The sequence below is a fragment of the Hemisphaericaspora subhashii genome, assembly GCF_019202705.1.
Source record: "Hemisphaericaspora subhashii strain CBS 10753 chromosome Unknown scaffold191, whole genome shotgun sequence".
NCBI lineage: Eukaryota > Fungi > Ascomycota > Pichiomycetes > Serinales > Debaryomycetaceae > Hemisphaericaspora > Hemisphaericaspora subhashii.
The window spans coordinates 1-12,886 of NW_026057476.1; the positions used below are offsets into that span (position 1 = coordinate 1).

At 35.1% G+C, this 12,886-nt stretch overlaps 4 protein-coding genes across 4 annotated transcripts; 3 read left to right on the plus strand and 1 right to left on the minus strand. All coding sequences in view use genetic code 12, as the record gives it.

Annotated features, from left to right (window-relative positions):
• On the plus strand, positions 1 to 414 carry J8A68_006102 (uncharacterized protein; the record flags this gene model as incomplete). The annotated part of the gene is made up of 1 exon (XM_049410240.1): positions 1 to 414. A coding segment is annotated over one exon (414 nt), but the record flags the coding sequence as incomplete, so codon positions are not given.
• An 865-nt stretch (positions 415 to 1,279) lies between these two features.
• J8A68_006103 (alpha-mannosyltransferase) lies at positions 1,280 to 2,815 on the plus strand (the record flags this gene model as incomplete). The annotated part of the gene is made up of 1 exon (XM_049410241.1): positions 1,280 to 2,815. The coding sequence occupies one exon, from the start codon at positions 1,280 to 1,282 to the stop codon at positions 2,813 to 2,815; it is 1,536 nt and encodes a 511-aa protein (XP_049260619.1).
• A 1,154-nt stretch (positions 2,816 to 3,969) lies between these two features.
• Positions 3,970 to 6,672, plus strand: ATG1 (serine/threonine protein kinase; the record flags this gene model as incomplete). The annotated part of the gene is made up of 1 exon (XM_049410242.1): positions 3,970 to 6,672. One exon carries the CDS (start codon positions 3,970 to 3,972, stop codon positions 6,670 to 6,672), a length of 2,703 nt encoding a protein of 900 aa, XP_049260620.1.
• A 406-nt stretch (positions 6,673 to 7,078) lies between these two features.
• J8A68_006105 (serine/threonine protein kinase) lies at positions 7,079 to 11,497 on the minus strand (the record flags this gene model as incomplete). The annotated part of the gene is made up of 1 exon (XM_049410243.1): positions 7,079 to 11,497. One exon carries the CDS (start codon positions 11,495 to 11,497, stop codon positions 7,079 to 7,081), a length of 4,419 nt encoding a protein of 1,472 aa, XP_049260621.1.
• Positions 11,498 to 12,886: the final 1,389 nt, after the last annotated feature.

A 12,886-nucleotide genomic window follows, 5' to 3' on the forward strand; every position in this document is an offset into this window, starting at 1 on the left:
TGTCCACTTGAGTTGACTTATAGAGCAAGTCACCATTGTGCGTGTGATCCAGAAAAGGATTGGACATACAGGAGTCCTTGTGGGAAGAAATATTTCAAAGCTATGGGAATTCCACTACCTCAAGCGGCGTTAGATTTGCTTGAGAGGGATAAGAAGGCAAAAGAAGCCAAAAAGAAGGCAGAAAAGGAAGCAAAAGAGAAGGAAGCCAAAGAGAAGGCAGAGAAGGATGCCAAGATGAAGGAAGCCAAAGAGAAGGCAGAAAAGGAAGCCAAAGAGAAGGCAGAAAAGGAAGCCAAAGAGAAGGCAGTACAGGAAGCGAAGATGAAGGAAGCCAGAGCGAAGGCAGAGATGCGACCCGAAGAGGGGGCAGAGAAGCACGCCAAAGAGATGGCCGATGGGCAACCAGCAAAATGAAGCTAATCAACCAGTTGAACGATTCAACGGGAAAGTAACGGGGGAGGAATAACAACAAAACGAACCAGAAATAGCAAAGGAAGAACAACAACAACAAAAGGAAGTCATAGGTAACGAAGGAAATTGACGAGAGGAAACCGAGAAAGCTAAAATGCAAATAAGAAAGGTGCCCTAGATTAACAAGCTGTGAAGCTACGCGGCAACATTTTTAGATCAGATATATAGTTTTAAATAACCATTGCAATCTACTTGGTTGTTGTGTCTGGATAATAGCTCCAATAATAGCATTATTTAACAGTTAGACAAAACCAATTGACGCGACAATTTCTTAGACGTTTTTTTTTTCTTGTAAGAATTTAACTCTATACGCTAAAATTTTTCTTTCTTTTGACGAATAGAGTTTCCAACCTTCATGCATCAGAATGTAAGAAGTTCATATGTATTTATTTCTGTTATTGGGTTATTGGAATGATGGATATCCTTGAGAAGATACACCATGTCGTGATTTCCGTATTTAATTCTTGTGCAAAAATCGCATAACTCGTCTGTATGAAGTGCCAAGCAAAGACTGAACTCTCTAGCATGAAACCACGCAAGAATTTTCGAATAAAACCCTAATTCAGGCAAATTTCTCGTGTCGATGTGGTTCGATATTTTCGTTTGATGGTTTTCATATTTTAATCATTCTATTCTTCGACTCTTTCTTTATCTTGACAATATCGTAATGGCCAAGTTCACGACAAAAGTCAAGACACGATTGAGAAGAAAGACTAGACTATTAATAATACTAGCGATATTCGCTTTCATATTAATAGAAGAGTTAACAGGTTTGTTAGATGATTCAAGGCAGTCATTTTTTCAAAAAATGATTCCGTCATACAAACAGGAAACAACAATAGCAGTGCCCACGAAGACACCGGGGACCGACTTCTGGACGAAAGTCTTTGAATTATACGGAGAGAACCGAATCCAAATGCAACAGAATGAACCTTCATGGATTGAAATGAAGCCAGCATTGAATGAGAACTTCGGCCGATCATATAATGAATTATCACAAAGGTGTAGGATATCAAGGGGCCATTTGGAAGAAATGAAACAGAAACATCAAAACGTTCTAAATAACCTCCCAAAACGACTCCCAAAACACACCTATAACCCAAACTCAAAAGGAATTGTAATGGTAGGAGGAGGTCCGTTATTTAACTGGTTAGCAATGTTGTCAATAATTCAACTCCGAGACCTTGGATCTACACTACCAATAGAACTCATCCTATCGCAAAAGGCCGATTACAGTCACTACTACTGTGAAAAGGTTAAGAAATATAATGCCAAATGTGTGGTTTTACTGCAAGTACTTGGCTTACCGAACGAATCCCAATGGAAATTCGATATCCATCAGAATAGAGCCATTGGTTTATTGGTGAATTCTTTTGAACATGTTTTCTTACTCGACGCCGATAATTTCCCAGTCACTAATATCGACAAGTATTTCGATTCACAAGTATATGAGGACCATAATATGGTTATGTGGCCCAACTATCAGACAAGGTCAATATCCCCTTTATATTATGATATTGCAGGTGTGCAATTGAATGCCACCAAACAAGTTAGGAGTTGGTCATTTCCACTTTTGGATCCGATAAATTTAAGCCCAAAGCAAGCGCAAAATGTGGCGGTTTTCCATGATTTAGAAGGAACTGTACCTGCCAAATCTACCAACTCGGCTCATTTGTTAATCAATAAAAAGACCCATTTTAAAGCTTTGATGATGTCGTTATATTACAACCTTCTAGGTAAAGACTTTTATTATGATTTGTTCAGTTTGGGAGCCAAAGGCGAGTTAGATAAAGACACACTTGCAGCAGCAGCCACAGTAACTAATTCATCTTATTATCAAGTCAAATCAAACATGAAACCTTTTGTTGTTCAACTTGACAATGGAAATACCGGTTATTGTGCCACTGGACAACATGATCCCCAAATCGATTATGCATTATATTCAACTGAATATGAAAAGCTTAAATCTAATCCTAGTAATAGACATCAAGATTTCAAAGAACAATCCAAGATACTAGACCATTTTTATAGAACGTTCTTTGAAAAGCCAGACAAAGTCCCATTGTTCTCGGTACATTGTAATATTTGGAAATTTGACCCTGGGAAATTACTAAGCAATCCACATATCTACGACCCCACGTTTAATTGCCTCAAAAGACGGATGTATAATCGGTATTTCTATACCATTGGGACGAAATCTGTTGATTTTGAGTTGCATAGATGGAAAAGTGCATTTAAATTGGTATGTGAGGATAAGGTATGGTTTGCGCTTTTTGAGAATAGAGATTTTAATAAACTTTGTTATTTTATGAGGAACTCTATCCAATGGTTGACGTACAGTTAGAGACATAGATAGGAATAGTATTTATATAGCCAATTTTAAAAATAGAAACCAAGTCGCTTGCGGTCTCTTTGATGACCAAGTTGAATTGTTGCTGGATCCTCTAGACCCATGTGCCCCACTATTTCGCCCCTCCTATCACAGTACTGCATATAACCGGTTCCCAGGTGTTGCTGCCATTTTCGATAAGATAAGGAGAAGAGGGAAAAAAAGAGGGTCGTGTATTTAGTTACAATAAATAGACACACACACAATTTCCTTCCCACACTTTTTGACACACCAAAAGTGTGGTTGTAAGAAAGTCAACCAGTTTTTGCTTTTGCTTCTTTCCTTTGTTGACTTTCAATCAATTGAATAACTTACTCACCAACAGGAAGTACTTTTTACAGTCTACTCCCCGTTTTCAAGTAAATCAAATCTATTAGGATCTTTGATTTTTTTGTGAAGTTTTTAGTTGATTTTTTTTTGCAACAGTACAACGTGTTTTCAAACCTGTCTACACATAACCATTGCAAACAAAATAGAAGAGAAGCCAAGCAAATACGCTATCACATTGGAATCCTACAATTTAACTGTTAATCATCGAACTAGCTGTTGTCAAGTCACGGTTTTTTTGGAGGTTTTTTCTTTAGGTTGAAATTGGTCTATTTTTTTCCTTTTATCAGATTTCGCTCATAAAAGGCTGTCAAAGATTTAGGTGGTATAACGAAATATATAAGAATAAGGTTTTCTTGAGTAAAATAGTCTTTTTGGTTGACAACTTTAATTTATTTTTAAATTTAGTTTACTCACAAATTCAAAACAAAAAAGTTACATCCATTTTCCACCACAGTTTTATAAATCTGAATTTATTTGGTGTTTTATTATTTGACTCATTTATTTGTTGTCATCAACTGAATTAGTAATTTCACTAATTTAATATTTTTCCCAGGTAAAAAATTAAAAACGTTATACAAGCCGGTTTCCTCCTATAAATAGTTGCCAATTTGAAATCATTTATTATAAAATCTAAAGTTGATTAATAATAAAGGCAGTCATCTTTTATTTTTATTTAATTTATAAATCTTTTTTCCTTTGGTGTTTATTTCTCGGATTACCGCTACTTTTTTTTTGGAGAATAAGGAACGATAGGGTTACTACGCCACCACATATGTATCATGTCAAAGACACCAATTGAAGCTACAAAGCAAGCAGACACAGTGTCAACCATATCAACTACAGGAAGGAAGGATAATAGATCAGGGCATGGAAAATATACAGAAGCTATAGGACAATATCTAGTAGGCCCTGAGATTGGGAAGGGTTCCTTTGCAACTGTGTATAAATGCATAGATAAGACAAATAATCGAGCGGTTGCCATCAAGTCAATAGTTCGATCTAAGTTAAAGTCTAAGAAATTGATAGAAAATTTAGAGATTGAAATTCTGATTTTGAAATCTATGAAACATCCTCATATAGTGGGATTACTAGATTATAAACAATCGTCTTCTCATTTCCATTTGGTTATGGATTATTGTTCAATGGGAGATTTGTCATACTTCATCAGAAGAAGACAGCAACTAGTAAAGACTCATCCCATAATATCAAGTCTATTGGATCGTTACCCGTCACCACCTGGATCTCATGGATTAAATGAAGTATTGGTCATCCATTTTTTACGTCAATTATCATCTGCCTTACAATTTTTACGTGATAAGAGTTTAGTACATCGTGATATTAAACCTCAGAATTTATTATTATGTCCTCCAGTACATTCCAAACAAGATTTTATAGATAACCAGTTTGTCGGTATGTGGGAATTACCAATACTAAAGATTGCCGATTTCGGATTCGCTAGATTCCTCCCTTCAACATCCATGGCAGAAACCTTATGTGGATCCCCACTTTACATGGCACCAGAAATCCTCCGATATGAAAAGTATAATGCCAAAGCGGATCTATGGTCAGTGGGTGCTGTTCTCTATGAAATGACAGTAGGGAAACCACCTTTCAAAGCAGGGAATCATATTGAATTATTAAAGAATATCGAGAAGGCAAATGATAAGATTAAATTCCCATCTGCAGCCCAAGTTCCTGAGAATTTGAAAAGATTGATTAGATCTTTATTGAAATACAATCCAACTGAACGTATTTCATTTACTGAATTCTTCAATGATCCATTAATTACTTGTGATTTACAAGAAACTGACCAACCATTGGAAACATCAGAAATGGATGAGAATTTATTCATTAGTGAATATATTAGTCCAATTAAACCAAGTGAAAGATCACAATTCATTAAACCAATCCCCTTGACGTCAACTGATAAGGACCAACAACAACAACAACAGCCATCATCATCATCCCCTACAGGGGGAGACAAGAAGTCACCTTCTCCCAACACTATAGTTAAAACAACTCCATCTCCGTCGCCAACTCCAACATCCCGTGACGAAGAAATTAAACAAATTATCAACAAAAGCAGCCCAGGGCCAGAACAACTTTCTCAATCGATCCAAGTAGCCAACGTACCGAATCTTAAATTTAGAAGAGATGATATCATATTAGAAAAAGACTATGTTGTGGTTGAAAAACGAGCAGTTGAAGTGAATGCAATTGCTGACGAATTAGCCCATGCTGGTAGTGGAGCAGTTGCTATTAATCCAAGAAAGAGTCTGGCTGGATCTATTGACAGTAGCAATAAATCACAATACCAACAATACAGAAGATCTTCAAGTGGAGGAGGTGCGAATCAAAGAAGACCAAGTTTGACAGATCGAAGAATATCAATTTCCATATCACCTACTAATGCATTAAGTAAAGCTATCGGATTGGCGTCTCATCGATTGTTTGGAACTTCCAATCATCATCATAACCAACATGGCTCTAATGTTTCAGAAGAAGTGACCACTGGTGGAAATATATCTTTCTCCACCGTGTTATCCAGTCCAAATTTTGCCAATCATTTATTATTACAGAAATTAAATCTTCCAACTTCATCAACCATAAACACAATTACCACCAATACTGGAATGGAGATCACCCCAAGTCAAATCCAAAATCAACAACAACAATTCCAAGGATTCAATAATGATGAGAGGGTATTATATAATCTTGAATCCATTGCTACCAAAGCTCATGCCGTTAATTTATTTGCCGATGTCAAATTTAGTCAATTAATCCCCAGTCCTCCATCCAACGATCTTGACGGATTACATGATGATTTGTTACACCAGAATGACATGTTACCTCCTAAGATTATCAAAACCATTAGTGAAGAAGGTGTCGGGTTATATGTCAAGACATTGTCATTATTGGCCAAAGGTATGGCTATCGCAAGTGAATGGTGGTATAACCAATATGAACAAGACGGAAGTGAAGACTACCTGCAACAACAACAACAACAACAACAAAGTAGCAAACTCGATATCCAGACTTCCATCAAGATCAACCAATTGGTTCAATGGATCAGAGAGAAATTTAATGAATGTTTGGAAAAGGCAGAATTTGTTAAGTTGAGATTAGAAGAAGCAAACCAATTAATCGCCAAAGAACGTAGTTCTAACGATTCTGTCCATTCATCATCTACTCATGAACCCAAGATCATTGCCGAAAAATTGATTTTTGATCGTGCTTTAGAAATGTCAAGAAATGCAGCCGTGAATGAGTTGGTGAAGGAAGATCTCAAGGGATGTGAATTGGCTTATAGTACTGCTATTTGGATGTTGGAAGCATTGTTGGATGATGATGATACTAGTGGATATGGGGAGGTTAGTGTAGAACCGAAATTAGATAGTGAAGATAGAGCAATGGTTGAGAAGTTTATTGTGAGTATTGGAAATCGATTATCGGTTTTGAAAAAGAAATTGGAATTATTGTGATGGTTTTATTGCATCAACAACTACAGCATTCATTTATATTGATTCCCTAAAGAAGGGAATTTGATTCATTTTTATTATTGTATTTATGTATCTCAGAATTTGTGGGAAATGCATTACAAAGCACAAACAAGAGAGTGCTTATTATAGGTTATTATTATTCTTTTTATTATTATTATTAATTATTTTGTTTATTTTGTATATATTTTATAGCTTGGTGGGTAGGTAGGGTCTTTATATATTTTGGAAAATGATATTATATTATCTGTTAAACTATAATCTGTAGAGACTTGTAGAGAATGAGAAAATATGGTTTAAATGACTAGCTGTAAACTTAAATTTATATATACACCTACTTTTTTGTATACACATATATATATCCTTCTTTAACCTATGGAAGCACCATACTTTATTCATTCTTATTGTTTTCAATAGCTTTAGGATCTTGTTCTTCATGTTTATCTTCATTTTCTATCAATTCCTGTAAATCCACCTTTTGATGCTGTAACAACGCGACAGTAACCGAATTTGATCTATAAGTATTAGGTCTAATCTCATCATCACTGTCATCCAATGCCGAATTCTTCTTGGCTATACTCTCCTTATCATTATCCAAATGTTTAGAAATTGGGAATGGGGAATAGATTGGATCTTTCTTATAATGATTATTGAATTGATTATTAAAAATATTCTCCCGAAGTCCCATCCGTTTTGGTTTTCTCTTGATAACCTTCTCTTGATTGTTCATTGCCACCATCTGTTGTGAATCTATTGGTGTTGATGCTGGAGCTGGGTTTTCACTTTGTGCTAATTGATCATCTATTGAATTTTGGATCTCACCAGTCAAAGTAGATAAAGATCCATTACTAGCAATCACCGAAATCGTAGGATTTAGATCAATGTTAGGTTGTCCAGAGCCAAGACTAATTGAACCTCCACCAGCAGCTTTCATTAAATCCATAGGCAAGTCTTCAAATTCAGGCAAACCATCATGGAAAACAATTGTAGTACCAGCAGGATTCTTTGAAATAACTCCACCATTGGCACCTAATCTAGGTAAATTACTTTCATGAGATTTGGCCCTTTTACTTAAATTAAACATAGGACGAGCTAATGGTGCCACTTTGGATGTGAAAGCAAGGGTTAAATTCTGTTCTTCTTCATCTGAGTCTTCGTCAGTATCTGAACTACTACAGGTTGAATACGATGAATAGGAATCACGACTGGTATATCTAGATAATGGATCACGATTAGTGCTGTCTTGAGTAGGTTCACTATTGGCTGAATCATTCTTCTTCATCAGGTTACTAAGGTTAAAATCTTTGAATTTTTGATTAATCTTTTGTAATTGATTATTCCCCATTTGATCCAAGAACGTTTCTGAAAGACTTGATTTTCTTCGAAGTTTCCTAGCCGTGGTTGCAGTAGCAGTTGGTTGTCCCAGTGGTTGTTGTTGTGGTGGCTGTTCAGATTGACTATTCAATTTCCGATTGGTAAATTCTTGATACTTCATACTTAAATAATCATCATTGATACTATCCAAACTTGCAAAACTTTCACTCAAAGGTAAGGACATAACTGAATCACGTCCATTATGATTATGAATATCAACCATTTCTTCTCCTGAAATTTCATTATTTGGTTGAATAGTTGCAGGTCTAATACTAATTGGACCAACTTTCAATGAAGGTCTACTACTGCCCGAACTCTGAGTTCCATTATTGTTCAAATATTGACCAAATTGATAACGTCCATTAGTATTATTATTATTACTAGTATTACCGTCATTATTATTCAAGAAACTTGTAGTTGGATTGCCAACATTTGTAGAGGTGCCAGAAGAACTAGGAATTGATGTCTTGATAGATGATGCCGGAACCGGGATAGGAGCAGCAATACTTCCATGATGAACATGATGATGATTCAAATAATGGGCATTATTCATACTAACACCACTTGGTTTCCTCGAAAGTATCTCCTCATTATTATTAGATCCAACCGAATCATGATGTTTGATATTCACACTTGAATTTTGAGAATGTAATGAAAATATACTCGACCGTCTTCGTTTATCATCCTGTAATTGAATTCCCTTGAATGTTTCCACAATACATTGATTCTTCAAATATAAATCCCCACCCACGTTTCTTTTCGTTTCAATCTGAGGAGCTTCTGATATGATACTAGTTGAACCTCGTCTACTTGAACTATTACTATGTGATTCTATCATTTCATGCAAAAAACTTCGTGAACCAACATTATTATTGGTGCTTCCTGCTCCTTCTCTAATGCCTGCATAAGAATAAGGACTGTTCATCTGGGACACCGACGAGGTTGTTCCTGAGGAAGTACTGATTGGTGTTGGTGCTTGGTGTGATAATGCAGATGGAACATGGGGGTTATGATGTTCGGTATGATGTGATCCATTTCTAAATATTCCTGAAGGTGATGAATGGGTCCACGGTGGGAAATTTGTCAGATGATAAGCAGGATGAGATGGATGCATGTTTGGTGGTGGTGGAGTAGCGGCTGAAATCGGCATACCTTCGGATAAAATCATGGAATGAACATGGGAATGTAAACCAGGATTATAGACATTAACTCTAGATTGGGAATTGAAATTTGAACAAGTGGTAGAATCATCTTCACTGGATCCACTTTTGGAATGTTCTAATTGTAAAGCGGCAAATTTTGATCTAACATCAGAATCTTTCCAACCTCCAGCACGAATAGCTCTAACTAAACTTCGTTTAATTCTTGTACCAATACCAATAATTGCATTGTCTATTTCTTCTTTTGATACGATATCATGATCTTCTAAATCGAAATCCAAATTAATATTATCTTCTTGATTCATCGTGAACAATTCATTCAATTTTTCCAAATCATCTTCTAAATCCATCAAAGTAAATGGATGTTCTTTAATATCCTTAATTTCAATTCTGGTTCTACTATTCTTATCCAATAATTTACTTAATAAATCCTTCGCCAATTCAAATTCTTCTTCAGTAACATTTGCCGGGGAATTAAATGAATCCTTAGTCTCGGGGAACTCCAAAGGTTGATTAACAATCACTTTAAACAATTCATATTCAGAATCAGCATTAAATGGTACTTTTCCAAACAAAAGACAATATAAAGTCACCCCTAAGGCCCAAATATCAATCTTATAATCAATTTTACAAGTCTTGTCCGGGTTACATTCTCGACATAATTCAGGTGCAAAAAATGCCGGAGTACCGGCAGTTTTGGCCAAATCTAATTCATTAACTAAATGTCCTTCTTCATTTTCACTTAATGATGATGCAAATGAAACCCCAAAATCACTAATCTTGACAATATTCTCGGAAGAAACCAATAAATTCGCGGGTTTTATATCACGATGGACAATTCCTTGTAAATGCAAATATTCTAATCCTAGAACAATATCTCTAAACACACTTCTTGATTGTTTGAATGTTAAATTTGGTGAATATTCATTTGATAATAAATCCCGTTCGGTGATGTGTGTCGAAGGGCGATGGGTTCGACGATATGATGATTGTGAATCGGCCGATTGTTGTTGTTGTTGTTTTTGACTTCCACAACATGGAATTTCCAGACTATTGATTTGTTCAATGGTTTGTTTTGGTTCATTTGGTAATCTCTTCCATTTGATTTCACCCTTTTCCAAATATTCTAATACTAGATAAATCTTATATGAACTCAAATCATCTAATACTTCCTTAAGGGTAACAATATGTTTATGACGACATTTCTTCATAATGGCAATCTCTCGCTTTATCTTCATTTCATATTCATTATACAATTGAGAATTATTATTTGAGAGTGAATTCTTTCGTATTCTTAGTGATGGTCTATCTTTTTTTGATTTTCTATTAACAATCTTAATAGCAACAAATTCATTAGTTATCAAATCTTTAGCTAATTTGACTTTTCCATGTTCTCCTCTTCCAATCTCTCTAAGTATTTCATAAGTATTCAACACTTTTCTTCTACTTATAGGATCATATTCCAATAACACCCGATTGGTTTCCTTTACTGGAGATGAATGATATGATTTATACGGAAAGAATCCACTAGTTGATCCATAATTCAAATGTGAACTATAAGGGAATGCTGCACTTGTACCACCAGTTGATTGATTCCCAAGAGTACGTGGAGATAACATTTCACTAACTTTATCAAGATCAGTTGAATTATTCCGTTGTTGATATTGTCCCAATTGTTCTCTTAATGACGTCATTGAATTCTGACGTGAGTTCTGACGCGAATTCTGAAGGGAATTCTGACGTGAGTTTGATCTTGAGGTTGATTTGGAATTCAGAAATACTCCAGTTACTTTACTAAAGATATTATGTCTAAAGTCTTCTGTTGGTTTTTGTGTAGGAGATACGGTAGGTGATATGGACAAACTAGAGTCGCGTCGATGGTGATCTGGTAGTTTATTGGTATTATCTTGAGGTTCATGAGTAGAATATATTGGATCTGAAATAGATATGCTAGTGGTGGTTGTTCCATTTGAAGGTTGTTTCAAAAGAAATGAATTGCGTGAATTAGATGCGGTAGTATTTAAACTTGATGCAGTAGTGGCATTATTAATGTCATTGGGTGTATTTTGGATAGGTGAAATAGGACCATGAAGTGAATTCTTCTTCATATTCACAGTAAGATTAGAGTTGCCATTGTTATTGCCAGAAGTGGATGATGATGCAATGGTGGTTGTAAAATTCTTGGTCTCGTGATTAGTATCCAATGGAGGAGAAGGTGTAGTAATATGTGCTGCCATTTGAGTTGGTTGGTGTTGTGACATTAGGGAAGACGACATATCTTATGAGTGTATTGGCAGATGATGATTATACTATTGCTGCTGTTGTATGTTGTATGTTGTTTGTTGGTCGTCAAATGTAAAATCGTGATTCATCAGCAGTTTTAACAAAAAATCAGCCAAAAAAAAAAATTGTCAATTTTGATTCCTTTTTTTTGGTCTTTTTTTGGGAGGGAGGAGGGAACCTTTGTTCTTTGTTTTTAGTTAATGTGTAATAGACACTACAAATGAGGTGTGATTGACAAGTTGTGTCTTGTTTTGCTAGTTATTTTCTCTTTTAATAATAAGGAAAAAAAGGGTAGGGTCTATAAAATTGGTGACTAGAAATTGTGGTGGTTTAAAAAAAAAAAGTGTAAAGTGAGTAAGTGGGAATGAATGTGTGTTAAATCAAAAAGAGTAACTGTAATTGCTTTCTGTCTGTCTGTCTGTCTTTATTTTTTTATTTTTTTTTTTCTATGATTTTCTTTTTTATTTTTTAATGATTCTTTTTTATTTTTTATTAATTAATTGTCTGGTTCTTTTTTTTTTGTTTTTTTCATTTTACATTTTATAATTTAATTTATTTTTACTAAAAGAGTGTAAGTGTGTAACTACTGTGAGATTCAAGAGACTAGACACAAATATTATTAGGGTATGTACCTTCTATCAGACATAATCTCAACTCTATATCTGCCTTCTTAAATTAGTCGATATAGAACGTTCTCTTTGAGTTATACATTACAAGTGTACAGTAACAACTTGTTGTGGAAAAAAAAATGTCGTCATGCTTAATGTGAAATTAAACTTTAAATGACTATTTATTTTTCTATTGATCTACAGTTTGTGTGACATACTTCCAAAAATATCATTCTTTTCATCATTCAAACATGACTTGTGAAACGATCTTAAATCCCCTGGCAATATAAGGGTTACAAACTTAAAGGGATTTTTTCCTACTACAGGCACAAAAACATTTAATGGTAACATGTGTGAATGCTCTCTATATCCAAATGTGTATATCAGTATTCCTTAACAACAGGATGTGTATTACCCACCTATGGTAGTAGATGAGATGAAGATGTGTTGATCTAACGGTAATAGATAGGATGTCGCTAATTGTTTCTATGCGTGTAACTTTTTTATTTTTTTCTCCCTCCTTGCCGAATTGCGAAATGTCGTACCAACTACTCCGCAACCCCCTCTAACCAAATGGTTATCACCGAATACAAATGATTTTACATAGCCATATGGGTATTCTTACGGCAAAAGAGATGTAATTATGATGTTGATCAATAGTACTATGCAACTATTGTTCTCTTCACTTTCCCAAGGGGTTCGGGTTCTGGCATTTTATCACCCCATTGAATTCTGGAATACCAGCATGTAATTTCGCATAATTAAATTTCCCAA